We start from the raw sequence: 27,844 nt of genomic DNA on the forward strand, positions 1-27,844 counted from the left end.
GAAATCTGGGGATATGTTTTGTATATCCAGCCCAGGAACAACACTGTAGCCTTGCAGACATGCACTTTGGTTGTGCTACACTGACACCTGTTGGTACAAACCAGAACTGCAACTGATTATCCACATTTTGTTATTTAAAAAGGCAAGTCAGTTAAGAACAAATTCTTACTTACAATGACAGCCTACCCCAGCCGACACTTGTAAAATTGTGCGCTTCCCCATGGGACTTCCAATCACAGCCAGATGTGACTCAGCCTGGATTTGAACCAAGGACTGTAGCGACGCCTCTTCCACTGAGATGCTGTGCCTTCGACCACCACGTCACTCAGGAGTCTTATGTATTTTTTCTTTGACTTCTTGTGCACTCTTGTCTGGTTCCCTTAGAATGAATGAAAAACCTGCAAATAATTAATGGATAGAGAATACATTTGCTTGATTAGCTTTTCAAGGTTGTGAGTACCTCAGTAGACATGCCGTAACCCCTAGAGCAGCAGGTCTGAGATGTAATTAAATACAGTGCATTCAGACAGTATTCAGACCCCTTTTACCTTTTCCACATTTTGTTACATTTACAGCCCTATTCTAAATCAACCCCCCCCCAATCAATCTACACCCAACACCCTATAAAGACAAAACAAATACAGATATTTAGAAAATGATTTTTTTAAACATAAGTATTCAGACCCTTACTCAGTACTTTTTTGAAGAAACTTTGGCAGCTATTACAGTATCGAGTCTTCTTGGGTATGACGCTACAAGCTTGGCACACCTGTATTTGGAGACAGTTTCTCCCATTGTTCTCTGCAGATTCTCTCAAGCTTTGTCAGGCAGGATGGAGAGCGTCGCTGCACAGTTATTTTCAAGTCTCTCCAGAGATGTTGGATCAGGATCAAGTCTGGGCTCTGGCTGGGCCACTCAATGACATTCAGAGACTTGTGCCAAAGCCACTTCTGCGTTCTCTTGGCTGTGTGCTTAGGGTCGTTGTCCTGTTGGAAGGTGAACCTTCATCCCAGGCTGAGGTCCTGAGCAGGTTATCATCAAGAATCTCTCTGTACTTTGCTCTGTTCATCTTCCCCACAAACCTGAATGTCCTCCCAGTCCCTGCCACTGAAAAACATCCCCACACCATGATGCTACCACCACCATGCTTCACCATAGGGACGGTGCCAGGTTTCCTCCCGACGTGACTCTTGGAATTCGGAGTGGCAGGGTAGCCTAGTGGTTAGAGCGTTGGACTAGTAATATATAATAATAATAAATGCCATTTAGCAGACGCTTTTATCCAAAGCGACTTACAGTCATGTGTGCATACATTCTACGTATGGGTGGTCCCGGGAATCGAACCCACTACCCTGCCGTTACAAGCGCCATGCTCTACCAACTGAGCTACAGAAGGACCGGAAGGCCTGGTAACCGGAAGGTTGCAAGTTCAAACCCCCGAGCTAACAAGGTACAAATCTGTCATTCGGCCCCTGAACCCACTGTTCTTAGGCTGTCATTGAAAATAAAAATGTGTTCTTAACTGACTTTCCTAGTTAAATAAAGGTTAAAAAAAATGAATAAAAATTTCAGGCCAAAGAATTCAATCTTAGCTTCATCAGACCAAATCATCTTGTTTCTGAGAGTCCTATAGGTGTCTTTTGGCAAACTCCAAGCGGGCTGCCTTTTTCTGAGGAATGGTTTCCGTCTGGCCACTCTACCATAAAGGCCTTATTGGTGGAGTGCTGCAGAGATGGTTGTCCTTCTGGAAGATTCTCCCATCTCCACAGAGGAATTCTGGAGCTCTGTCAGAGGGACCATCGGGTTCTTGGTTACCTCCCTGACCAAGACCCTTCTTCCCCAATTGCTCAGTTTGGCTTTGCAGCCAGCTCTAGGAAGAGTCTTGGTGATTCCAAACTTCTTCCATTTAAGAATGATGGTGGCCACTGTGTTCTTAGGGACCTTCAATGCTGCAGAAATGTTTTGGTACCCTTCCCCAGATCTGTGCCTCGACATAACCCTTTCTCGGAGCTCTACAGACAATTCCTTCGAACTCATGGCTTGGTTTTTGCTCTGACATGCACTGTCAACTGTGGGACCTTATATAGACAGGTGTGTGCCTTTCCAAATCATATCCAATCAATTGAATTTAACACAGGTGGACACCTCAAGGATGATCAATGGAAACAGGATGCACCTGAGCTCAATTTTGAGTCTCATAACAAAGTGTCTGAATACTAATGTAAATAAGGTATTTCAGTTCTTTATTTTTACAAACATTAAAAAAAACGGTTTTTGATTTCTTATTATGGGGTATTGTGTGTAGATTGATGAGAAATGGTCTTTATTTAATCAATTTTAAAATAATGCTGTAACGTAACAAATTGTGGAAAAGTCAAGGATTTGAATACTTTCCGAATGCACTGTATACAACAGAGAAAAGGGGCAATGCCACTGTTGATAGGAGATTTCAGCAGGAGGCAAAGCAGGTGTGATCTGGTCGTGACCAGATGTACATATGATGTAATTAGGGACGTGTGCTGCATCACATAGCTACCCCTCATACACACACAAACACATGCACACCACACACACGCATGCACACACACACACACACACACACACACACACACACACACACACACACACACACACACACACACACACACACACACACACACACACACACACACACACACACACACACACACACACACACACACACACACACACACACACACACACACAGCACACACACACAGAGCACACACACTCCACAGTCTTATCAACGTCAGCCACACCAGTGGTGACTCACCAGCCCGTAGACTATCTATCCCAATATAATGATGTTGTACTGTCACATACACCGGATAGGTGCAGTAAAATGTGTTGTTTTACAGGGTCAGCCATAGTAATACGGCACCACAGGAGCAAATTAGGTGCCTTGATCAAGGACACATCGGCTTACTTGCCTCATGAACAATAAACGGCATAAATAAATGTCAAAACATGATAATCAGTGGTTAGAATGGTCCCCGGATAGCCCTGGTCAGATTCCTCTTTCTATTCATATCAGACTGTGTGAATGTGATCTACATTTTCACACTGTAAAAGAAAAGTTGATTTCATAGGAAGTCTTCCGATTTCATAGGAAGGTTTGGCCTGCTGGATGTGCTCACTGCTCTCCCGTTGATAACGTATGTGTCCCAAATGCAACCTTATCGCCTATATAGTGAACTACTTTTTGAGTCTGCATGGTCAAAAGCGGTGCACTATTAGCCTGTAGGGAATAGGGTGCTATTTGGGAGACAGCCAAACACGGTCGGTTGTGATCTCATTTGCCGCTGCTGGGAAGAGCAGTCTACTATCTGGTGCTGCTGAAGATAACACTGAAACGACAGGTCATATGATATTTATGATGCGGCAGACAGCAACTGAACCGGGGCTAGTTGAGATTTATGCCGGCAGGCCTACGATCAATGAAACAATACATTCTTTGTTTCTTTATATAGATAGTCAAAGCTGTGTTTATCTCATTCACAGCCGTGTAACACTAGAAGCCAGGGCAATAGGGCACTGTAGTCTTTATCTTTCTATCTAACCTTTTGTGTATTTGCGTACTGTATGTGTGTGTGCACGTGCATGCATGTGAGTGTGTTTGCAGGCACATCCTCTGGCAGTAAACTACTAGTCAATAATCTTGCTCTCTGTCCCACAATTGTCTCATTAATTAAGATGGCACTACAATATTGCTTTCATTCTAACAGAAGCATTTGTGGTACTCAAAGTGAATAATATGACTTCAGTTTGAAAAACATACCTCCCTGGAGGGCAAATCCAGGAAGAGTGGAAAGAGAAATGCAGGGGGGGAAAAACACCTCCTCTTCCGCCTCTCTCTGTTCTCCTGTCCCCCTCCTCCTCCATCTACTCCCTATACCGTCAATTACCGAGCTGGAAGAATGACTTGATACTGCTTGAGGGACTTCGTTCAATAACGACAAATGTTCCTCAAAGCAACGCTTCATTTTGCTTCTCAGTCTGTAATGCCACTAAGAATGAGTGTATTGTAATCCCTGAAGCATGGTCATATTGACTGGAAGAGACAAATCCATTTCATAAAGACTACAATCAAGAACTACAGCGGTGCAGACAATATAAAATACTTTAATCATAAATAGATCAGTGATAGGACAAGTAATACAGGGCATGTCGGGTTATAAACAAGAATGGCTCTCTAAAGCAGCTGTGGTCCTTCTTGCTGTGTTTGAGGGTGTACTGAGTATACACAAAGTGACCCGGAACAAGTTAGGAGCATCAATGATTAGGAACAGTATCTCATACAGTAGTAAATAGCATAAAAGGTCATCAATTGGTTCTCAAGTGATCATCTATAGTGGTTTTCTCATGTGTTTTCTCTTTTCCCAAATGTATTATGGACACATCTACACAAGGAGATAAATCCAGAATAAGAAGCCTCCAGCACAGCTGCTTTCGCCTCAAATTACTCCAAAGTAATCGATTCCCCTGTCGTCGTAATCATGTGCAGCACCATGAACAGTATACCAGTGAGTCTTCCATGAGCTATATGCTAATATAAAATGGGTGGTTAGAGCCCTGAATGCTGATTGGCTGACAGCAGTGGTATACCACGGGTATGACAAAACATTTATTTTTACTGCTCTAATTATGTTGATAAGGGTAGCATAGTGGTTAGAGCATTGGACTAGTAACCGGAAGGTTGCAAGTTCAAATCCCCAAGCTGACAAGGTACAAATCTGTCGTTCTGCCCCTGAACAGGCAGTTCACCCACTGTTCCTAGGCCGTCATTGAAAATAAGAATTTGTTCTTAACTGACTTGCCTAGTTCACAACGTTGATTCAACTAGTGTTTGCCCAGTGGGAACGGTGTTGAAAGCCAAAGGCCAGAGGATCCTGATGGTGAAACTGGAGGAGCCTCAACAGAAGGGAAATGTAAACATCAATGAAAAGGGGTGGTAGCTGTGTAGTGGCAGAGCAAAAACTGTGGGGTGCTCTTTAAATCGGTACACATCACATTCATAAGTGGCCTGACACAGATTACTGAGTAATGGTTGAACACCAGGGAGCATTCATAATCTACATTTATATTCCATATAAATATTATGTATATTCTTATATTCTTATCTCAAACCAGGTAGAGTGGAGTAGAGAATATATAATAGGACTGATGTATTGAAGAGAACAAAACATCTCTTGAATCTCAAGCATGGCCCACTTCCCTGTTCCTCTGTGGTCGTGGTGGTGAAGATGCTGTATGTACATTCATACATTCATTAAATCACGAACAGGAACTGCATGTAGATGAATGACATTGGATGGATTCTCTATTCCCTTCAGACTTCTAATTCATGCTCTGGGGGGAGATATTGTGGCGTGTGAATATGCTGCCAGTGTTATGGTTTCCAACTACATTCACTGATACAGTTGTTCATAATGAGACATATAGATTCAAATATATGTTTAGGCAAACCTTTGCTAAACAATGTAGTTCAGATTATTTTTGACTGATTATCTTTCCAATTAAATGTTATAATAAAATGTGTACATTTAGTTTTCAAAAGGAATCATTTTAGAAATAGAAAAGACAACATTTTACAAATTGCAGTTGGAGAGTTTAAATCTTTGTAAAAAAAACAATGAGTTCTGGATGGTGACGCAGCTGCTAAAATGGCCAACAAGAGCTACTGTATGTGGAACACTGAGATCAGCTGCTGGAACCTGGAGTAATAATGCATGTATTGTTAACAATCTGATGACGTCAGATCTCAGATCAGTTCAGACCTTTGTGGGTAAAGAATCGTAAGAGTAGTATTCTCAATGTATCTTTAGCCCCACCCAGACTGACGATGTCATGTTAGCATGATTCACAGATTAAATGACAACACAACACTTAGTAACCTCAAACATGAATGACGCACACAACATATACGCTCTACAGTACAGTCAGGCTACAGTACCAGCCAGTACACCCACAGGAGGTCCCCCATCCGTTTGGTACCAAAAGTTACAAGTAGGTCCATTTGTATTTAGACAGTAAATGCAAGTGGTTTAAAAAGCAATAGCAGCAAACAACTAGAAAATAACACAACACAATCTCCAAATGGGTTATAGAATGTTGTTTTCGTGAATCTCAGAAATTATTTACAGTATCTGATACGGAACAAAACATGAAAACTGGGTGACCTAAAATACGCCATAATCATAAAAGTGAATAGCACTGCTTGTGTTTGAGCCACTGTGTGGGTCCACTATCTCTCCCACCACATAAAACATCTATCTCCACCAGCACTTGGATGAAATGTTTACAGAGCCGGTCGAGGAGGCGTCTCAGTGTGACTGGGCTGTGTGTGTCACATCTCTTCCTAAACACAAGGAGCTTGTCCAGAACATTGCCCCGGATTCCATAATGTTGGTCCCAATATCCGCAGTCGTCCCATACCCACCCGACTTCTCTGCTGCTGCCCGGCTTCCTGTGAAGGTCAGAAAGGGCAAAGAATCCTCAGACAAAGGCATCCATTGAAGGTCTACTCGGTGCCATTCTGAGGCAGTTTCCTCAGGACCCAAGCAGGCTGACCTCATATCTGCCTGATTCCCCAGGGTCTTACGGAGGCAGGGATGTGACGATGAGTCAGTAATCCTCCTCTCAACGTAGAAATGTAATGTCTCTGTATGTTCTGAATATTGTAGCTACAGTCCTGAAAAGAATAATAGCACATAGCCATACAGAGGTCAACCACCAGGTTATGTAAGATGTTTTTGAGTATAAAATCAAGAATCAATGCAGGCTGCCACTCAATTGCAGTATTATCATGTCAAGAAGATAGAATGAAGGGATGTGTAAATGGTTGTCTACCTGTGATGCATGTCAATGATTCCCTTCTATATCTGTTAGTCTACAGAGAAAAAGAGAGACGGCATAATTAGAAACATTAGGAAAATTGTGAACATTAGGCTTGAGTCAAATGCCCTTGTGTTGTCTACTTCAACCCTTTATATTATCTTCACACACACACACACACACACACACACACACACACACACACACACACACACACACACACACACACACACACACACACACACACACACACACACACACACACACACACACACACACACACACACACACACACACACACACACACACACACACACACACACACACACACCCCCCCCTTCTGGAAATCTACACTACCAAGAATTCACAGCCTCTGGTTTCCAGTCTCTTTCTAATAAGGACACAGATGCCACACTACTGGCATCAGATGTCTCACAACTCCTAAACCATCAACAGCCATATGTTCTGAAGACTCCCCGTGGCTGGTTTTGCTCATCAAACAACCTTATAGACTTCTGCTGTTATTTCTGCATCTCATAACCAACAACAAGGTCAATAGAAGCTGACAGTCGACTCTACACACCAAGGTCCTTGGCTGATTATCTTTTAACTCATGTTTAGGGCACGCATGCACGCACACACACACACACACACACACACACACACACACACACACACACACACACACACACACACACACACACACACACACACACACACAGATTCAGTGATTAGTGACCTTCCCAAAGGACTCTATAGAAAAATGTTCATGTTCACAGCCATCACACACACAATGAACTTTCCCCCTCTACTCCCTTTACAACTAAGACCAACGTTGTCTGAAGACGACGTGGGGTTTTCTTTGAACACGGAGAACAAAAACTAGAAAGATGTAGTCTTCAAGGGACTTTTATGTACAGTATTTCCTTTTTTGCTTGATGTTTTCTCTTTTACTGTAGCAGGGCGTTACATAGTAAAGCCATGGTTAATCGAAGGACAGCGATTGGAGGTTGTACTGAAATCACATAATGGAGGAATCAATTAGTCTATTCTGGGGAGGGGTGTGTCCATGTCCAGGAGGGGTAGATCATCTGATATGTCCCATACAGTCAACACAAGTAGAAGACTTGACAACTACGTTACAACCAATTGTATTGCAATGACTATCCACTGATGACCATCCTGCCCAATCATCCTCACTACACAGACGCTGCACAGTATACATAGTTGTCATATTTACTTTTGTCTGTGGACTTGGACTGGCTGCCTGCAACGGTGGTCATGTCAGATGGTAGACCTACGTACACCCCGCCATAGTTCCTGAGGGAGTAGGGAAAAGGGTCAAAGGTCACATCAAAGAGCACATGACTCTAAGCCTATGTACTTTGGCTCCCACCAAACAACAGGGCATCCTGTGAGTTAGCACTGCAGTGTGTGGGTGTGTACAGTATGTAACCAAAACACATTAGGGAAGCAGCAGTCCAGGGGACTACTCTAACCCAATCATCTAATGACTGTAGGAACACACATGGATTGAATTGTGTTTGGGTTCAACCTTCTCAGAGCAGGAGGAAAACACTGACGAGTAAGACGAGAGGACAAGCACTTACCTTCTTTTCTCATCGTCTGGTGAGGACTCATCTGTCCTGATTGAGACAAGAATCACATATCAGCTCACAGGACTTGATACAATGCTCAGTGCTCAAACACATTGTACAGTCGTGGCCAAAAGTTTTGAGAATGACACAAATATTAATTTCCAGTTTGATGCTTCAGTGTCTTTAGATATTTTTGTCAGATGTTACTATGGAATACTGAAGTATAATTACAAGCATCTCATAAGTGTCAAAGGCTTTTATTGTCAATTACATGAAGTTGATGCAAAGAGTCAATACTTGCAGTGTTGACCCTTCTTTTTCAAGACCTCTGCAATCCGCCCTGGTATGCTGTCAATTAACTTCTGGGCCTCTTGAGGATTGACCACAAGTTCTCAATGGGATTAAGGTCTGGGGAGTTTCCTGGCCATGGACCCAAAATATTGATGTTTTGTTCCCCGAGCCACTTAGTTATCACTTTTGCCTTATGGCAAGGTGCTCCATCATGCTGGAAAAGGCATTGTTTGTCACCAAAATGTTCCTGGATGGTTGGGAGAAGTTGCTCTCGGAGGATGTGTTGGTACCATTCTTTATTCATGGCTGTATTCTTAGGAATTGTGAGTGAGCCCACTCCCTTGGCTGAGAAGCAACCCCACACATAAATGGTCTCGAGATGCTTTACTGCTGGCATCACACAGGACTAATGGTAGCGCTCACCTTGTCTTCTCCGGACAAGCTATTTTCCGGATGCCCCAAACAACCGGAAAGGGGATTCGAAATGACTTTACCCCAGTCCTCAGCAGTCCAATCCCTGTACCTTTTGCAGAATATCAGTCTGTCCCTGCTGTTTTTTTTCTGGAGAGAAGTGGCTTCTTTTCTGCCCTTCTTGACACCAGGCCATCTTCCAAAAGTCTTCGCCTCACTGTGCGTGCAGATGCACTCACACCTGCCTGCTGCCATTCCTGAGCAAGCTCTGTAATGGTGGTGCCCCGATCCCGCAGCTGAATCAACTTTAGGTTACGGTCCTGGCGCTTGCTGGACTTTCTTGGGCGCCCTGAAGCCTTCTTCACAACAATTGAACCGCTCTCCTTGAAGTTCTTGATGATCCGATAAATGATTGATTTAGGTGCAATTTTACTGGCAGCAATATCCTTGCCTGTGAAGTCCTTTTTGTGCAAATCAATGATGACGGCACTTGTTTCCTTGCAGGTAACGATGGTTGACAGAGGAAGAACAATGATTCCAAGCACCACCCTCCTTTTGAAACTTCCAGTCTGTTATTCTAAGTCAATCAGCATGACAGAGTGATCTCCAGCCTTGTCCTCGTCAACACTCACACCTGTGTTAACGAGAGAATCACTGACATGATGTCAGCTGGTCCTTTTGTGGCAGGGCTGAAATGCAGTGGAAATGTTTTATGGGGATTCAGTTCATTTGCATGGCAAAGAAGGACTTTGCAATGAATTGCAATTCATCTGATCACTCTTCATAACATTCTGGAGTATATGCAAATTGCCATCATACAAACTGAGGCAGCAGACTTTGTGAAAATGTATATTTGTGTCAGTCTCAAATCTTTTGGCTACGACTGTACATAACACCCAACATGACACAAACCAATGATTGACATATAGTTGACATGGATGACTTGGTTATGAGCTGGGCAAGACTTGTTATGGCACTGTGAGGGCACTGATCAAAAGGAAACAACAATGTGGATGGTTTCCACCTACAATGAATGTAGGTTAAATGGGTAGTGGACTATGTCATGTACATTGTCACATTTACCTTTCTTCTCTGTCCATAGAAGAGGCATGAAAAAACAAGTGTATACATGAACTGCCAGTCAAAGTGTGTGTGTGTGTGTGTGTGTGTGTGTGTGTGTGTGTGTGTGTGTGTGTGTGTGTGTGTGTGTGTGTGTGTGTGTGTGTGTGTGTGTGTGTGTGTGTGTGTGTGTGTGTGTGTGTGTGTGTGTGTGTGTGTGTGTGTGTGTGTGTGTGTGTGTGTGTGTGTGTGTAGCAGGACTAGAGGTGTGTTGTGTTGCAGTGCTGAACCCCAACCACCGACTGGTCGTGGTTGGCAGTGTGCTGCTGTCAGTCCCCATTGGTCCTCGATTAAGCACTGTAGCTGCTCAGATGTTTATCAGAAAGTACACACACACCACACGCACACGCACCACACACACACCACACACACACACAGACAAAGTGATTCAAGAAAATGTTTTGGAAATGGGTGCCTGCTCTCCCTTCCCACACCATGATGATGGAGGTGGCTCACCGTGCCTATTGAAAACCTATGTTCCTTTTATAACATAATTCATGCAATTTGCCTTGAATGGAAAATGGCTGTTCCTTTGATTTACTGAATAGGGCTAATTCATTGTAATAGCAGTTCTGGAACATGCATTAATTTCTCTACATATTAATATTCTATAGGCAAAATATTTGAAGGACTTATACAAAAGACTGAACATTTTAATTTGATTACATGACAGTAGGTGTTTTGAGGTCTTCTTAGTCAGATTACATTTCTCTATATCATTCTCTACCATTACTAATACTAAATCAGTGTTTCTAATGACAACCATATAGGTTTATGCCATACAGGAAAACTCATGCTTTGTATTAGAGGTTGACCGATTAATCGGAATGGCCGATTAATTAGGGCCAATTTCAAGTTTTCATAACAATCGGAAATCGGTATTTTTGGACACCAATTTGGCTGATTTATTTTAATTTGAATTCCTCTTCTTTTTTTTACACCATTATTTAACTACGCAAGTCAGTTAAGAACACATTCTTATTTTCAATGACGGCCTAGGAACGAACGGTGGGTTAACTGCCTTGTTCAGGGGCAGAACGACAGATTTTTACCTTGTCTGCTAGGGGATTCAATCTCTTAACCCAGTGGTTCTTAACCTTGTTGGAGGTACTGAACCCCACTAGTTTAATATGCGCATTCACCGAACCCTTCTTAATTGGAAAAATAAAATGTGATTTTTTTTCAAATTCAAAAACATATACATATATATATATATATATATATATATATATATATATATATATATATATATGTATATATTTTACTAGTGCACAAAATGAACCGTGCATCAACATCACTGTGTTCAAAGAACAAAATCATCAAAACATGATTTTCACACAAAAACATAATAATGAATATTTACTGCAAATCGGTGTGACTTCTGCTGTTGCCTTTCAGTGACCAGTTCAGAAATGCGCGGCTTCACCTTGGCAAGTGCCACTCTGTCATTTTCGCAACAAAGTCTGTTCCTTTTCTTCGTTTTTATGTCTAGCATCCTCGAAAAGGACTCTCTTGTAGGGAAGTATCCGTCGAGAGACTTTGCAAGCTCATCTAAGTTGCTTGCTTCAGTTCCGCGGGTAAAGCAACTTTGTACGATGCTGTGAGGATCGGTTTGTTGATGGGTACAAAGCCGAGAACAGGCAGAGTAGCCTTTTCATCGAATCTGGCTCTCTTCATCTTGAATTCAGCGAGTGTTGTGTTCTTGTATTTTCCATCTCCATGCAGCTTAAGGAAGTGTTCTCTTAGTTTTGCCAGTGCTAGACTAGAATTGCTCAACTTGGAATTGCAATTGCATGCAGTTAGGACACTGACTCCCATCACGTTCCGTTATACATGTGAATCCATATTGTACATATTCGTCCGATCAATTTCTTTTTTTGCTCGACATAGTAAGTATGAAGGGATTAAAATATTAAGAAAGAAATCACAAGACGTACCATCACGACAGTCACAAGTCGACTACTGAGCGCACCAAATTCCCTGCTGCACAGATAGGCCAAGCGATGTAGCGTGATCACCTGCAGCCAATGATGGCCAAGCGGGGAGTGTCATCACGAATCATATGAGTCGGATGTGTGTCTTGACCTCCGCCGAACCCCTGAGACTGACTCACCGAACCCCTGGGGTTCAATCGAACCCAGGTTAAGAACCACTGTCTTAACCTTACGGTTAACTAGTCCAACGCTCTAACCACCTGCTTTACATTGCACTCCACGAGGAGACTGCCTGTTACGCAAATGCAGTAAGCAAAGGTAAGTTGCTAGCTAGCATTAAACTTATCTTGTAAAAAACAATCAATCAATCATAATCACTAGTTAACTACACATGGTTGATGATACTACTAGTTTATCTAGTGTCCTGCGTTGCATATAATCGATGCAGTGCGCATTCGCGAAACACGACTGTCGTTGCTCCAACGTGTACCTAACCATAAACATCAATGCCTTTCTTAAAATCAATACACAGAAGTATATATTTTGAAACCTGCATATTTAGCTAAAGGAAATCCAGGTTAGCAGGCAATATTAACCAGGTGAAATTGTGTCACTTCTCTTGCGTTCATTGCACGCAGAGTCAGGGTATATGCAACAGTTTGGGCCACCTGGCTCGTTGCGAACTAATTTGCCAGAATTTTACGTAATTATGACATAACATGGAAGGTTGTGCAATGTAACAGGAATATTTAGACTTATGGATTCCACCCGTTAGATAAAATACGTAACGGTTCCGTATTTCACTGAAAGAATAAACGTTTTGTTCTCTAAATGATAGTTTCCGGATTCGACCATATTAATGACCAAAGGCTCGTATTTCTCTGTGTTATTATGTTATAATTAAGACTGATTTGATAGAGCAGTCTGACTGAGTGATGGTAGGCACCAGCAGGCTCGTAAGCATTCATTCAGACAGCACTTTCGTGCGTTTTGCCAGCAGCACATCACAATGCTTCAAGCATTTCCAACTTCAAGCCTTTCAACTCCCGAGATTAGGCTGGTGTAACTAATGTGAAATGGCTAGCTAGTTAGCGGGCTGGGCGCTAATAGCGTTTCAAACGTCACTTGCTCTGAGACTTGGAGTAGTTGTTCCCCTTGCTCTGCATGGGTAACGCTGCTTCAAGGGTGGCTGTTGTCGATGTGTTCCTGGTTCGAGCCCAGGTAGGAGCGAGGAGAGGGACGGAAGCTATACTGTTACACTGGCAATACTAAAGTGCCTATAAGAACATCCAATAGTCAAAGGTATATGAAATACAAATCGTATAGAGAGAAATAGTCCTATCATTCCTATAATTAATACAACCTAAAACTTCTTACCTGGGAATATTGAAGACTGATGTTAACTTCTTCGATATAGGGGGCGCTGTTTTAAGTTTTGGATAAAAAAAAACGTTCCCGTTTTAAACAAGATATTTTGTCACGAAAAGATGCTCGACTATGCATATAATTGACAGCTTTGGAAAGAAAACACTGACGTTTCCAAATCGGCAAAGATATTATCTGTGAGTGCCACAGAACTGATGCTACAGGCGAAACCAAGATGAAATTTCAAACAGGAAATGCCCCAGATTATGAATGCGCTTTGTTCCAATGTCTCCTTATATGGCTGTGAATGCGCAAGGAATGAGCCTACACTTTCTGTCGTTTCCCCAAGGTGTCTGCAGCATTGTGACGTATTTGTAGGCATATCATTGGAAGATTGACCATAAGAGACTACATTTACCAGGTGCCCCGATTGGTGTCCTCCGTTGCAATTATTGCGCAATCTCCAGCTACGTGCATTTTACCATTTGCTTCAGAGGGGAAACCAAACTGCCACGAATGACTTATCATCGAATAGATATGTGAAAAACACCTTGAGGATTGATTCTAAACAAAGTTTGCCATGTTTCTGTCGATATTATGGAGTTAATTTGGAAAAAAGTTTGGCGTTGTAATGACTGAATTTTCGTTTTTTTTTTCTTAGCCAAACATGATGAACAAAACGGAGCGATTTCTCCTACACAAATAATCTTTTTGGAAAAACTGAACATTTGCTATCTAACTGAGAGTCTCCTCATTGAAAACATCTGAAGTTCTTCAAAGGTAAATGATTTTATTTGAATGCTTTTCTTGTTTTTGTGAAAATGTTGCCTGCTGAATGCTAGGCTTAATGCTTGTGTAGCTATGGTTGAAAAGCATATTTTGAAAATCTGAGATGACAGTGTTGTTAACAAAAGGCTAAGCTTGTGAGCCAATATATTTATTTTATTTAATTTGCGATTTTCATGAATAGTTAATGTTGCATTATGGTAATGAGCTTGAGGCTATAATTACGCTCCCGGACACGGGATTACTCGACGCAACAGGTTAAAAGGAACCACCAGCTTTCATATGTTCTCATGTTCTGAGCAAGGAACTTAAATGTTAGCTTTCTTACATGGCACATATTGCACTTTTACTTTCTTCTCCAACACTTTGTTTTTGCATTATTTAAACAAAATTGAACTTGTTTCATTATTTATTTGAGGCTAGATTGATTTTATTGATGTATTAAGTTAAAATATGTGTTCATTCAGTATTGTTGTAATTGTCATTATTACAAATAAATAAATAAAACAAAATCGGCCGATTAATCGGTATCTGCTTTTTTTGGGCATTGAAAATTCATAAATCGGTCGACCTCTACTTTGTATCCCTCCCAGGAAGGCAATACCTTGCTGAGTCTATGAAACCGTGATCTTTGAGACTGTTGCTGTACTTACAAATCTTTGGAGGTTTCTGCAGGTCCTGTGAACACAAGGAAGAGAAAAAGAAAATCATTACACAATTCTCATTATTTTGTTCTGGATGGTAGATAATGTGTGGATTACAGTAGAAATGTACGTTTTACCCAGTAAGTGGGGGGGTGAGGTGGTCTTGTCTCACAGCAAAAGACCACTCCACTCAACACCCATCACATCAACCAACCATTACTTTTCCATTGACACAGTGTCTGTCGCTCCTCTTTCTACTCTGTGTGGTGTATTTATAGGGACGCAGTGCATTACACGCAGAAACATCAAACATGACAAACTCTGTCTTTGAATCGTTATTACAACTTATTTTTTTTTTAAATAATAAAAAAAATGGAAAGAAAGAAAACAACCCAACTAAGTGACCAAATGCCTGCAACCCAGCAGTTGGGTCAACCAAACAACCCACCGGTTGGGTCAACCAAACAACCCACCGGTTGGGTCAACCAAACAACCCAGCGGTTGGGTCAACCAAACAACCCACCGGTTGGGTCAACCAAACAACCCACCGGTTGGGTCAACCAAACAACCCAGCGGTTGGGTCAACCAAACAACCCACCGGTTGGGTCAACCAAACAACCCACCGGTTGGGTCAACCAAACAACCCAGCGGTTGGGTCAACCAAACAACCCAGCGGTTGGGTCAACCAAACAACCCAGCGGTTGGGTCAACCAAACAACCCACCGGTTGGGTCAACCAAACAACCCAGCAGTTGGGTCAACCAAACAACCCAGCGGTTGGGTCAACCAAACAACCCAGCGGTTGGGTCAACCAAACTCAAACCTTCAACACGGTTTATTACCCACAATAAAGTCAAGCACAGAGCACCCAGAAACAATAACACTTAATCAACGCGCCACTCTACCTTGCTATTATCGGAGATGCGGTAAGCTCCATATATCACTTTTATTAACACAACTATCTGACTTAACGGCTCCCTTCGCACTCGTTGAAGATGTTACAGAAGTCAATGAGGCACAGCTTAATGACCACCACTTCAAATCAAATTGTATTTGTCACCGAATAGGTGTAGGTAGACCTGACCATGAAATGCTTACTTACAAGCCCGTAACCAACAAAGCAGTTCAAGAAAGAGTTAAGAAAATATTGACTAAATAAACAAAAGTAAAAAAAATTATAAAAATGAACAATAAAATAACAATAACAAGGCTTTATAAAGGGGGTACTGATACAGAGTCAATGTGTGGGGGTACAGGTAAAGGCCAACTGTAAAGGCTCCTGGAATTGCCTGGTAAAAAGGACAGAAAGAGCGCCGAGGTTGATGTGGGCTGACTGGGCTCTTAGTGCGTCCTGTAATTTGACAGAGGAGTTATTGGCGGATTTCGAGTTGCACTCCAGAGCTCTCCTGGGTAGACTGTATGGACACCTGACCCTAATCACCAACTTCACACTGAGAGGGGCCTTGACATGGATGTGTAGGTAGGCCATGTAGGGCAGAGATAAGTAGTGGAGACAGGTAGTGGTCACAACGCAGCCAGGACTGGCTCTGAGAGAGAGGAGGGAGAGATATGGGTGGATGGGCCCAGAGGAAGAGAAGGGATAGAGAGAGTTGGACAGGCTCTGAGGGATAAGGAGGGATGGATGGACCTGGATGGATGTCAGATATATTTTCCTCTGTATTATGGAGGTTGTCAGAGAAATGTAGAGATCACAACAAAGCCAGCATTGGCTCTGGGGGACAGGAGAGATAGAGAGGGCTGGACCTTAGAGGGGGTTGGACCTCGATGGATGTCATGTATACGCTGTATCAAAAATGTCTAACCTTGATAAGCAAGGGTCAAATCGACCAACAGCCTGCAGTGGACATAGCTTATGTCAGGTAGATAGTGTCATGTAGCTATGGTCATACATCATCTAGCTTAATAAACTCAGAAAAAAAAAATCAGGACTCTATCTTTCAAAGATAATTAGTAAAAATCCAAATAACTTCACAGATCTTCATTGTAAAGGGTTTAAACACTGTTTCCAATGCTTGTTCAATGAACCATAAACAATTAATGAACATGTACCTATGGAACGGTCGTTAAGACACTAACAGCTTACAGACCGTAGGCAATGAAGGACAGTTATGAAAACTTAGGACATTAAAGAGGCCTTTCTACTCACTCTGAAAAACACCAAAAGAAAGATGCCCAGGGTCCCTGCTCATCTGTGTGAAAGTGCCTTAGGCATGCTGCAAGGAGGCATGAGGACTGCAGATGTGGCAAGGGCAATACATTTCAATATCTGTACTGTGAGACGTCTAAGACAGTGCTACAAGGAGACAGGATGGAAAGCTGATCGCCCTCGTAGTGGCAGACCACGTGTAACAACACCTGCACAGGATCAGTCTATCCGATACATCACATGCGAGAGAGGTACAGGATGGCAACAACAACTGCCTGAGTTAAACCCTGCCTTTCTAAGGTCTTCGAAAGCCAAGTTAACAAAACAGATCACCGACCATTTCGAATCCCCCGTACCTTCTCCGCTATGCAATCTGGTTTCCGAGCTGATCATGGGTGCACCTCAGCCACGCTCAAGGTCCTAAACGATATCATAACCGCCAACGATAAGAGACAATACTGTGCAGCTGTATTCATAGACCTGGCCAAGGCTTTCGACACTGTCAATCACCACATTCTTATTGGCAGACTCAAAAGCCTTGGTTTCTCAAATGACTGCCTCGCCTGGTTCACAGAACTACTTCTCAGACAGAGTTCAGTGTCTCAAATCGGAGGGCCTGTTGTCCGGACCTCTGGCAGTCTCTATGGGGGTGCCACATTGTTCAATTCTTGGGCCGACTCTTTTCTCTGTATACATCAATGATGTCGCTCTTGCTGCTGGTGTTTCTCTGATCCACCTCGACGTAGTAGACACCATTCTGTATACTTCTAGCCCTTCTTTGGACACTGTGTTAACTAACCTCCAGTCGAGCTACAATGCCATACAATTCTCGTTCCATGGCCTCCAACTGCTCTTAAATTGCAAGTAAAACTATATGCATGCTCTACAACCAATCGCTACCAGGACCTGCCCGCCCGTCCAGCCTCACTACTCTGGACGGTTAGGACTTAGAATATGTGGACATCTACAAATACCTAGGTGTCTGGTTAAACTGTAAACTCTCCTTCCAGACTCACATTAAGCTTCTCCAATCCAAAATTAAATCTAGAATCAGCTTCCTATTTTGCATCAAAGCATCCTTCACTCATGCTGCCAAACATACCTTCGTAAAACTGACTATCTTACCGATCCTTGACTTTGGTGATGTCATTTACAAAATAGCCTCCAACACTCTACTCAGAAAATATGATGCAGTCTATCACAGTGCCATACGTTTTGTCACCAAAGCCCCATATACTACCCACCACTGCGACCTGCATGCTCTCATTGGCTGGCCCTCGCTTCATATTCATCGCAAACCTACTGGCTCCAGGTCATCTATACGTCTTTGCTAGGTAAAGCCCCGCCTTATCTCAGCTCACTGGTCACTTAGCAGCACCCACCCGTAGCACGCGCTCCAGCAGGTATATTTCACAGGTCACCCCCAAAGCCAATTCCTCATTTGCCAGCCTTTCCTTCCAGTTCTCTGCTACCAATGACTGGAACAAATTGCAAAAATCACTGAAGCTAGACTCATATCTCGCTCACTAACTTTAAGCACCAGCTGTCAGAGCAGCTCACAGATCACTGCACCTGTATGTACATAGCCCATCTGTAAATAGCCCAACGAACTACCTCATCCCCATACTGTTTTTTGCTCCTTTGCACCCCAGTATCTCCACTTGCACAATCATCTACTGCACATGGCCAAGGCTTTCAACTCTGTCAATCACCACAAGGCCGACAAGGAATTTTGGATACACCTATGCAAATGGCGGACGGAAGACAGGGTGGTGCGGCAGGTGCCGCTTCTCAATCGAATGCTGTAATTTTATCTAAACCATCAGGTGTACGCCGATCCCAGTTAAGTAACTCATGCAAAGAGTTAAAGCGCAATAATGCGTTTTATCTCCAGTACTCTGCCATGACTGTCAGTTATGTAGCTGCTCTACTGATAATCTCAGTGCGTCCTTGCTGGGATGACACAATCAGTCTACTACCGGAGAATATCAACACCAAACACATTGGTTCACTGTTCCACGGGAGCGGACAGTACACAGCATACCATAGTGTTCTGAATAATGGCCAAGTCTACCTCGCTCCTTATTCTACTGAACCGCTTAGGCGTAACAAGCACAAGTCCAACATTTATCGGAAACTGTTAAACTACCTGTTCACTACCCTCCTGCTCTCCGGGGATGTACAACTCAATCCTGGGCCCAATATCACCGAGCCAGTGATACGCACCGGAGTGGAGAGCGGTGGAAGGCCTCATCCACTGGTCGTCGCAGCTGTGGAGGTGGGTGAGTGCTATGGTCCTATGGTTTCTCTCGACTCACCCGGCTCCAGGATAGATTTTGACTCTTCAAACATACCAGAGTCGGTATATGCGATCCCTGACGCTGCTTCTGGTACGCAAGCTATTTTAATTAGTTCCCCGCATCCAGTGCAGGCGGGAGGGATTGTTAATTGCGCTACTGAACTGCCCCTAATCAAAACGAAACAAAAACGGCCTAAACCCAGCCGTCAGAAAACATATTTTTTCAATGTGTCAATCACTCTCGAGTCATCTTGGACCCACGAGCTAAGCCCAAGGGACTACTAGGGGGGCACTTGAACATTCGTAGTGTCATGCCAAAAAGTGATCAAATTCAACATCTACTCACAGACTCCAACCTTGACTTTCTCTGCCTCTCAGAGACATGGCTCCATAAACACTCTCCATATGCTGCTGTGATTGTGCCTGGCTACAATGTTTTCAGGAGAGACAGGATTGAAGGAAGAGGAGGGGTTGTGATGATTTACATTAGAGAACATATCCGATGTAAACAAATTGAGTGGTCATGTGATAATGAACTAGAATGTATTGGCCTGAACGTTACACTGTCTCCCCAAATGTCTTTTACCCTCATTGGAATGTATAGGCCACCTTCCACCAAAAGTGTGTTTTTTGATCAGTTTAATACCATGCTTAGGGAATGTGATTTTGGGAAAGAGGTCATCTTAATGGGAGATTTTGACATTAATTATGAAGACAAGTGTTGTAGGAAAACCTTTGACCTTACACAGCTAGTTAAAGGGCCAACCAGGGTGACTTGTTGCTCTAAAACACAGATTGATTTGGTGTTCAGTAATAAACCAGAGAGAGTGACTAAATCATTCAATATGGTTACTGGGCTGTCTGATCATAATCTGACACTTATAGCCAGAAAGCTGTCTAAGGTTTAACCTCTCTACTGTTAGAAAGCCGGATCAACTCAGAATACCTAAGAGTGAATTAAACTATTTTGAAAAAGCAATTAAGGGAATAAACTGGAATGATCTCTTGTCCTATACAGACGTGGAATCTGATAGTCAGGTTTTTCTATCCACAATCCAGACTACAATAAATGGCTTCCTAAAGAAAATCAAATCCAAACCTGGCCAAAAGAGCACTCTTCCTTGGCTAAATGAAGAAATCTGGAAATTGATGAAAGAACGAGATTATGCTCTAAAAACAGCCCTAAAATCTAAATTAGAGCATGACAGACGTAGGTTTATGTTGAGAAAGGTCCATGTTGAGAAATAAGGTGATAAAAGAAATCAGACAGGCCAAGGCAAACTTTTTTATTAACATAATTGGTGAAGCAAAGGGAAATTCTAAATTGATATGGGAGAATCTAAAAAAGTTAACAGGGAAAGACCATAGTAACACTGCAAAAAGACTAGAAATCATGGTGAATAACAATCTAACACAGGATGCAGTTGAAATAGCAACAGCCTTCAATTCCTACTTTATTGACTCTGTCAGGTTACTGACACAGAACCTTTTATGAATTTTGTCTTGCTGCTTTTTGTTCTATGTTGCTCTGTCTGTATGCTATGTCTTGCTTGTCCTATGTTGCTATGTTGCTATGTCTATGGTGCTATTGTCTATATTGTAATTGTTTTTAATAACCTGCCCAGGGACTGCGGTTGAAAATTAGCCGGCTGGCTAAAACCGGCACTTTTACTGAAACGTTGATTAATGTGCACTGTCCCTGTAAAAATAAAATAAACTAAACTAAAACATCTATCACTCCAGTGTTTAATTGCTAAATTGTAATTATTTCGCCACAATGGCCTATTTATTGCCTTACCTCCCTTATCTTACCTAATTTGCACACACTGTATATAGAGACTTTTTTTATTGTGTTATTGACTGTATGTTTGTTTATTTATTTATCTTGGCCAGGTCGCAGTTGTAAAGGAGAACTTGTTCTCAACTAGCCTACCTGGTTAAATAAAAGGTGAACTAAATCAAATAAGAAAATACACCAGGAACACACAATCCCTCCATTAGTGCTCAGACAGTCCGAAATAGGCTGAGAGAGGCTGGACTGAGGGCTTGTAGGCCTATTGTAAGGCAGGTCCTCACCAGACATCACCGTCAACAACATCGCCTATGGGCGCAAACCCACCGTAGCTGGACCAGACAGAACTGGCAAAAAGTGATTTTCACTGACGAGTCACGGTTTGTCTCACCAGGGGTGATGGTCGGATTCACGTTTATCGTCAACGGAATGAGCGTTACACCGAGGCCTGTACTCTGGAGCGGTATCAATTTGGAGGTGGAGGGTTCGTCATGGTCTGGGGTGATGTGTCACAGCATCATCAGACTGAGCTTGTTGTCATTGCAGGTAATCTCAACGTTGTGCGTTACAGGGAAGACATCCTCCTCCCTAATATGGTACCCATCCTGCAGGCTCATCCTGACATGACCCTCCAGCATGACAATGCCACCAGCCATACTGCTCGTTCTTTGTGTGATTTTATGCAAGACAGGAATGTCAGTGTTCTGCCATGGCCAGCGAAGAGCCCGGATCTCATTCCCATTGAACACGTCTGGGACCTGTTGGATCGGAGGGTGAGGGCTAGGGCCATTCCCCCCAGAAATGTCCGGGAAATTGAAGGTGCCTTGGTGGAATAGTGGGGTAACATCTCACAGCAAGAACTGCCAAATCTGGTGCAGTCCATGAGGAGGAGATGCACTGCAGTACTTAATGCAGCTGGTGGCCACACCAGATACTGACTGTTACTTTTAATTTTGACCCCCCCCCCCTCCCCCACACACACACACACTTTGTTCAGGGAAAACATTACTCCATTTATGTTTGTCACATGTCTGTGGAACTTGTTCAGTTTATGTCAGTTGTTGAATCTCGCTATGTACATACGCTATGTACATACAAATAATTTGTTAATGTTAAGTTTGCTGAAAATAAACGCAGTTGACAGTGAGAGGACACTTCTTTTTTTGCTGAGTTTATGTCACACTGTATACATGTAGCTTACATTACAAAATGAATTCCATTCCAATCAAGTTGCCTTCAATCACCTTCCTCAAGTACAACTAAATTCCAATAAATTTTCAATTCAATTGGCCTTCATTCACCTTCCTTATCTGTATCACAAAGGATTCTGTGTCCCAAGAATCCGTCATTGTATGCAATGGAATGGTAAATGGTGCCGACAGAGAGGGCTGCCTTGCTTTTAGCTCTTTGGAAACTTTACAGTATTTTGTGTTATTACATACAGCCGGGAAGAACTACTGGATATCAGAGCGGCTTTAACTCATTAGCGTTAGAACCAGAAATATGACTTTCCCGAAGCAGATCGTTTGTTCGCACCCCCCAGGGCAATTGAACTGATTCCAGAGGCGCGACCCAAAACAACGCTGGTGAAGGAGAGGTACTCGGAGAGGACTTCTAGTCCGATTTAAGAGGCGCACACACCACCCACCACTTCCGAGTATATTAATCACTCATGTTCAATCTCTTGATAATAAAGTTGGGGCGGCAGGGTAGCCTAGTGGTTAGAGCGTTGGATTAATAACCAGAAGGTTGCAAGTTCAAATCTCCGAGCTGACAAGGTACAAATCTGTCGTTATGCCCCTGAACAGGTAGTTAACCCACTGTTCCTAGGCTGTCATTGAAAAGAAGTATTTGTTCTTAACTGACTTGCCTAATAAAGGTAAAAAAGATATTTAAAAAAATAAAAAGTTGACGAGCTCAGGGTGAGGGTTTCTTTTCAGAAAGACGTCAGGGATTCACATTCTCACATTCATCACATTCTCTGTTTCACAGAAATATGGCTCTCTCAGGATATACTATCTGAGTCAGTCCAGCCAGCTGGGTTCTCAGTTCATCGCGCAGACAGGAATATATATCTCCATGGGAAGAAGGGGATGTGTGTTTCATGATTAACAACTCATGGTGTAATTGTGATAACATAAAGGAACTCAAGTCCTTTTGTTCAACCGACCTCAATCAAATGCAGACCGTATTATCTCCCAAGATAATTTTCTTTGGTTATAGTCATGGCCATGTATATCCTCCCTCAATCCGATACCACGTTGATCGTCAAAGAACTTCACTATACTTTATTCAAACTGGAAACCACATATCCTGAGGCTGTATTTATTGTAGGGTACTACAAACCAAATTTGAGAAAAATGCTGCCGAAGTTCTATCAACACAGACTGGTGTTTGAGGGTACTATTTAATGAAGCTGCCAGTTGAGGACTTGTGAGGCGTCTGTTTCTCAAACTAGACACTAATGTACTTGTCCTCTTGCTCCGTTGCGCACTGGGCCTCCCACTCCTCTTTCTATTCTGGTTAGAGCCAGTTTGAGCTGTTCTGTGAAGGGAGTAGTACACAGCGTTGTACAAGATCTTCAGTTTCTTGGCAATTGCTCGCATGGAATAGCCTTAATTTCTCAGAACAAGAATAGACTGATGAGTTTCTGAAGAAAGTTCTTTGTTTCTGGCCATTTGGGCCGGTAATCGAACCCACAAATGCTGATGCTCCAGATACTCAACTAGTCTAAAGAAGGCCAGTTTTATTGTTTCTTTAATCAGAACAACAGTTTTCAGCTATGCTAACATAATTGCAAAAGGGCTTCCTAATGATCAATTAGCCTTTTAAAGTGATAAACTTGGATTAGCTAACACAACGTGCCATTGGAACACAGGAGTGACGGTTGCTGATAATGGGCTTCTGTACGCCTATGTAGATATTACATTAATTTTTTTTTTTTTTATTTAAATCAGCCGTTTCCAGCTACAATAGTAATTTACAACATTAACAATGTCTACACTGTATTTCTGATCAATTTGATGTTATTTTAATGGACAAAAAAAAATGCTTTTCTTTCAAAAACAAGTACATTTCTAGGTAACCCCAAACTTTTGAACAGTAGTCTATGTTTTCATGGAAAACAAGGACATTTCTAAGTGACCCTCATTAGATATACCAATGCTATTTGCCAAACACGTGTATGTGACCAATACATTTGATTTGGAACACTATATAACTTTTGAAAAACAAGGTAACAACACCCCCTCCCCTGACCTCCATCTCCTTCCTTAATAACACCACTCTTCGACAAAGCTGTCCACCGAATTATACTCATGTAATTGAAGGAATGGCATTAGAAAAAATATGAAATATATCAAATTCATAACAAACACCACAATTTTATCCTTAGTTATAGAAGAGGAGGCCAAAGCCTTTATACAGAAACAGTACATGGGGTGTGCCTTAAGACAGAACAGAGTGGCCCATTCACAACCCTTACAAAAGCTTATTCATCATCAAGGCCACTCAGATCTGCTTACACAAGAGGATGGATGAGGAGACCAATATCCAGTACGTTTAGAAGGCACTGTCCCATTGAGTCTCTGGACAAACACATGGGTGTGGAATGAAAAACGGAGTGGGAATCGAAAGAAAAAACAATTGGGCTACAGGTTGTGAGGAGATTTTAAAACAGACTCACACACATAATACCACTGGTAATTTATCTAACAGCTGTGTTGTGCAACACTGCTGATATGATCACATTTAGGTCTACACTACCGCTTCCGATACTGTTACGGATGGGTGTAGTGTCACCTTGTCCAAATTGAGGTTTCCAATAGGCTATGTGAAATGCGAAGACCTTTGCATTGAAAATTGACAGATGCACTACACTGGCAAAAGTATATGGACACCTACGTGTCGAACATCTCATTCCAAAATCATGGGCATGAATATGGAGTTAGTCCCACTCTCTGCTGCTAAAATAGCCTCCACTCTTCTGGGAAGGCTTTCCACTAGATGTTCAAACATTGCTGCGAGGACTAGCTTCCATTCAGCCACAAGAGCATTAGTAAGGTTGGCACTGATGTTGGGCAATTAGGCCTGGCTCGCAGTCGGCGTTCCAATTCATACATCCCAAAGGTGTTCGATGGGGTTGAGGTCAGGGCTCTGGGCAGTTCAGTCAAGTTCTTCCACACCGATCTCCACAATACAATTTCTGTATGTATCTCGCTTTGTTCACGGGGGCATTGACATGCTGAAACAGGAAAGGGCCTTCCCCAAACTTTTGCCAGAAAGTTGGAAGCACAGAACCATCTAGAATGTAATTGTATGCTGTAGCGTTAAGATTTCCCTTCACTGGAACTAAGAGCCCTAGCTGAACCATGAAAAACAGCCCCTTATTTCCCCTCCACCAAACTTTACAGTTGGCAATATGCAATCGGGGAGGTAGCATTCTCCTGGCATCCACCAAACCCAGATTCGTCCATCGGGCTGCTAGATGGTGAAGCGTGATTCATCCCTCCAGAAAACGCTTTCCCACTGCTCCAGAGTCCAATGGCGGAGAGCTTTACACCACCCCAGCCAACACTTGGCATTGCGCATGGTGATGTCAGGCTTGTTTCCTCCTGCTTGGCCATGGAAACCCATTTCATGATGCTCCCGACGAACAGATCTTGTGCAGGCATGGCTCCAGAGGCAGTTCGGAACTTGGTAGGGTGTGTTGCAACCGAGGACAGACGATTTTTACACACTGCGCACTTCAGCACTCGGTGGTCTCATTCTGTGAGCTTGTGAGGCCTACCACTTCGCGGCTGAGCCGTTGTTGCTACTAAACGTTTCCACTTCACAATAACAGCACTTACAGTTGAACAGGGAAGCTCAAGCAGGGCAGATATTTGATGAACTGACTTTTTGGAAATGTGGCATCCTATGATGGTGCCATGTTGAAAGTCACTACAGCTCTTCAGTATGGGCCATTTTACTGCCAATGTTTGTCGATTTCAAGGCTGTGTGCTCGATTTTATACACCTGTTAGCAACGGGTTTAACTGAAATAGCAGAATCCACTATTTTTAAGGGGTGTCCACATACACTACATGGCCAGAAGTATCTGTGCACACAGTAAAAGAGTGCCAATTCCATTTGATTCTATCCCATTCTGTATATGTAACTAAGCTGTTGAGTTCATAGATCAATAGTTCTGACCTCTACCACACATGCATCATAATGAGTGTCACATGTCCTCACATGTCCTTGTCCCTGAGCTTGAGAGTGACCTCTAACCATGGGCTTAATGATCCCTCACAGAGACCCTCACACATCTTCCCTTTGTATTACACTCATGCATAATCATGCTTCTCATCTACTATACAGTTAGACTACTAGTTCACAGTATTTTCCTCCAGGGTCTCCCTTCCAGGAAGTGGAACTAGAGCAAATTCAGAGAAAATAAAACATGAACCTGTTTTTCGCATTAGCTGCCTGGGGTTCTGTTAGAGAAGGAGCCTGTCTGGCCTTTGCTGAGGCGCATGCACGCACGCACGCACACACACACACACACACACACACACACACACACACACACACACACACACACACACACACACACACACACACACACACACACACACACACACACACACACACACACACACACACACACACACTCTGATGGTTAGTGAGGTAATTCCACAGGCGCTCCGACCACAGCAGCAGCCAGTGATTTTGCTAAAAAGAAAATGTATTTTTAATTCAGTCATCGCTCATTGATTCAGAAAAACAGTATATTACTTCAGATACAAAAATGTGTAGTGTGTATTAACCTCTCAACCTGAAGCATTCACAAGTAGGAGTAAGACCTTAAGGTATTTGCCCAGTGAAATGTATCCTTTTGTGGGCTTTCGATGAATAAAACTAGGATATTGAGTAAGCATTTCAAAATTAGCAGTCACAAGGAGAGCCAGCATCAATCACCTGGAGATACTACTGCTGAGATGTCAAAGTCCTGTCTTTCTTTCATCCACAACACCCATTAAGAGAACTGGATGCCACAGACTTATTTGAAAACACACAAACACAGCCTATAGACTCATCCTTGAAAGCATTACAATACTATTTCTGTTTTAAATTCCTAAAAACGTAGCTTTCTCCTGGTTCCCAGGGGTCAAAGTCTGAGCCTAAAAACCCTGAGGCAACCTCTGCATCTAACCACTGTCAACCCCTGAGATCACCATACACATACGGTACACACCTGGATGCAGAAAACCACTGCATAAAGCACACACACACATAGTGAAAACATGCAACCCTCCGCACCCCCAAACAGCCAGATGATCTGGAACAGGAACACTCACCCCCTCCTGAGGTGCTGGCGGCTGAGGAATTGCCACAACCCATTTTTGCATAGACGCTGCCACTGGGAAGGAGTTGTATTATGTGTCTCAGTCACACTGATTTACTATTTGGTGGTATGCTCCTGCACTCTGTGTCCATCCCCTCTGCAACGCTGAACTGAGTGTGTGTGTGAAAGCATGGAGATACTGTTATATTCACAGAGGGAGGGGGAGATGGGGAGTGGGGGAGAGGGAAAGAGAGAGC

The 27,844-nt window shown here is 42.8% G+C and overlaps 1 protein-coding gene across 1 annotated transcript; it reads right to left on the reverse strand.

The window, feature by feature from the left end:
* Window positions 1-4,737: 4,737 nt before the first annotated feature.
* Window positions 4,738-27,844, reverse strand: LOC124008656 (overexpressed in colon carcinoma 1 protein homolog). The gene is made up of 6 exons (XM_046320174.1): window positions 27,601-27,844; window positions 15,013-15,037; window positions 8,466-8,501; window positions 8,096-8,175; window positions 6,871-6,910; window positions 4,738-6,712 (listed from the first exon to the last, which is right to left on the reverse strand). The coding sequence occupies exons 1-5, from the start codon at window positions 27,641-27,643 to the stop codon at window positions 6,906-6,908; spliced, it is 189 nt and encodes a 62-aa protein (XP_046176130.1). The 5' UTR covers window positions 27,644-27,844; the 3' UTR covers window positions 4,738-6,712; window positions 6,871-6,905.

The sequence above is a fragment of the Oncorhynchus gorbuscha genome, linkage group LG01, assembly GCF_021184085.1.
Source record: "Oncorhynchus gorbuscha isolate QuinsamMale2020 ecotype Even-year linkage group LG01, OgorEven_v1.0, whole genome shotgun sequence".
Classification (NCBI taxonomy): domain Eukaryota; kingdom Metazoa; phylum Chordata; class Actinopteri; order Salmoniformes; family Salmonidae; genus Oncorhynchus; species Oncorhynchus gorbuscha.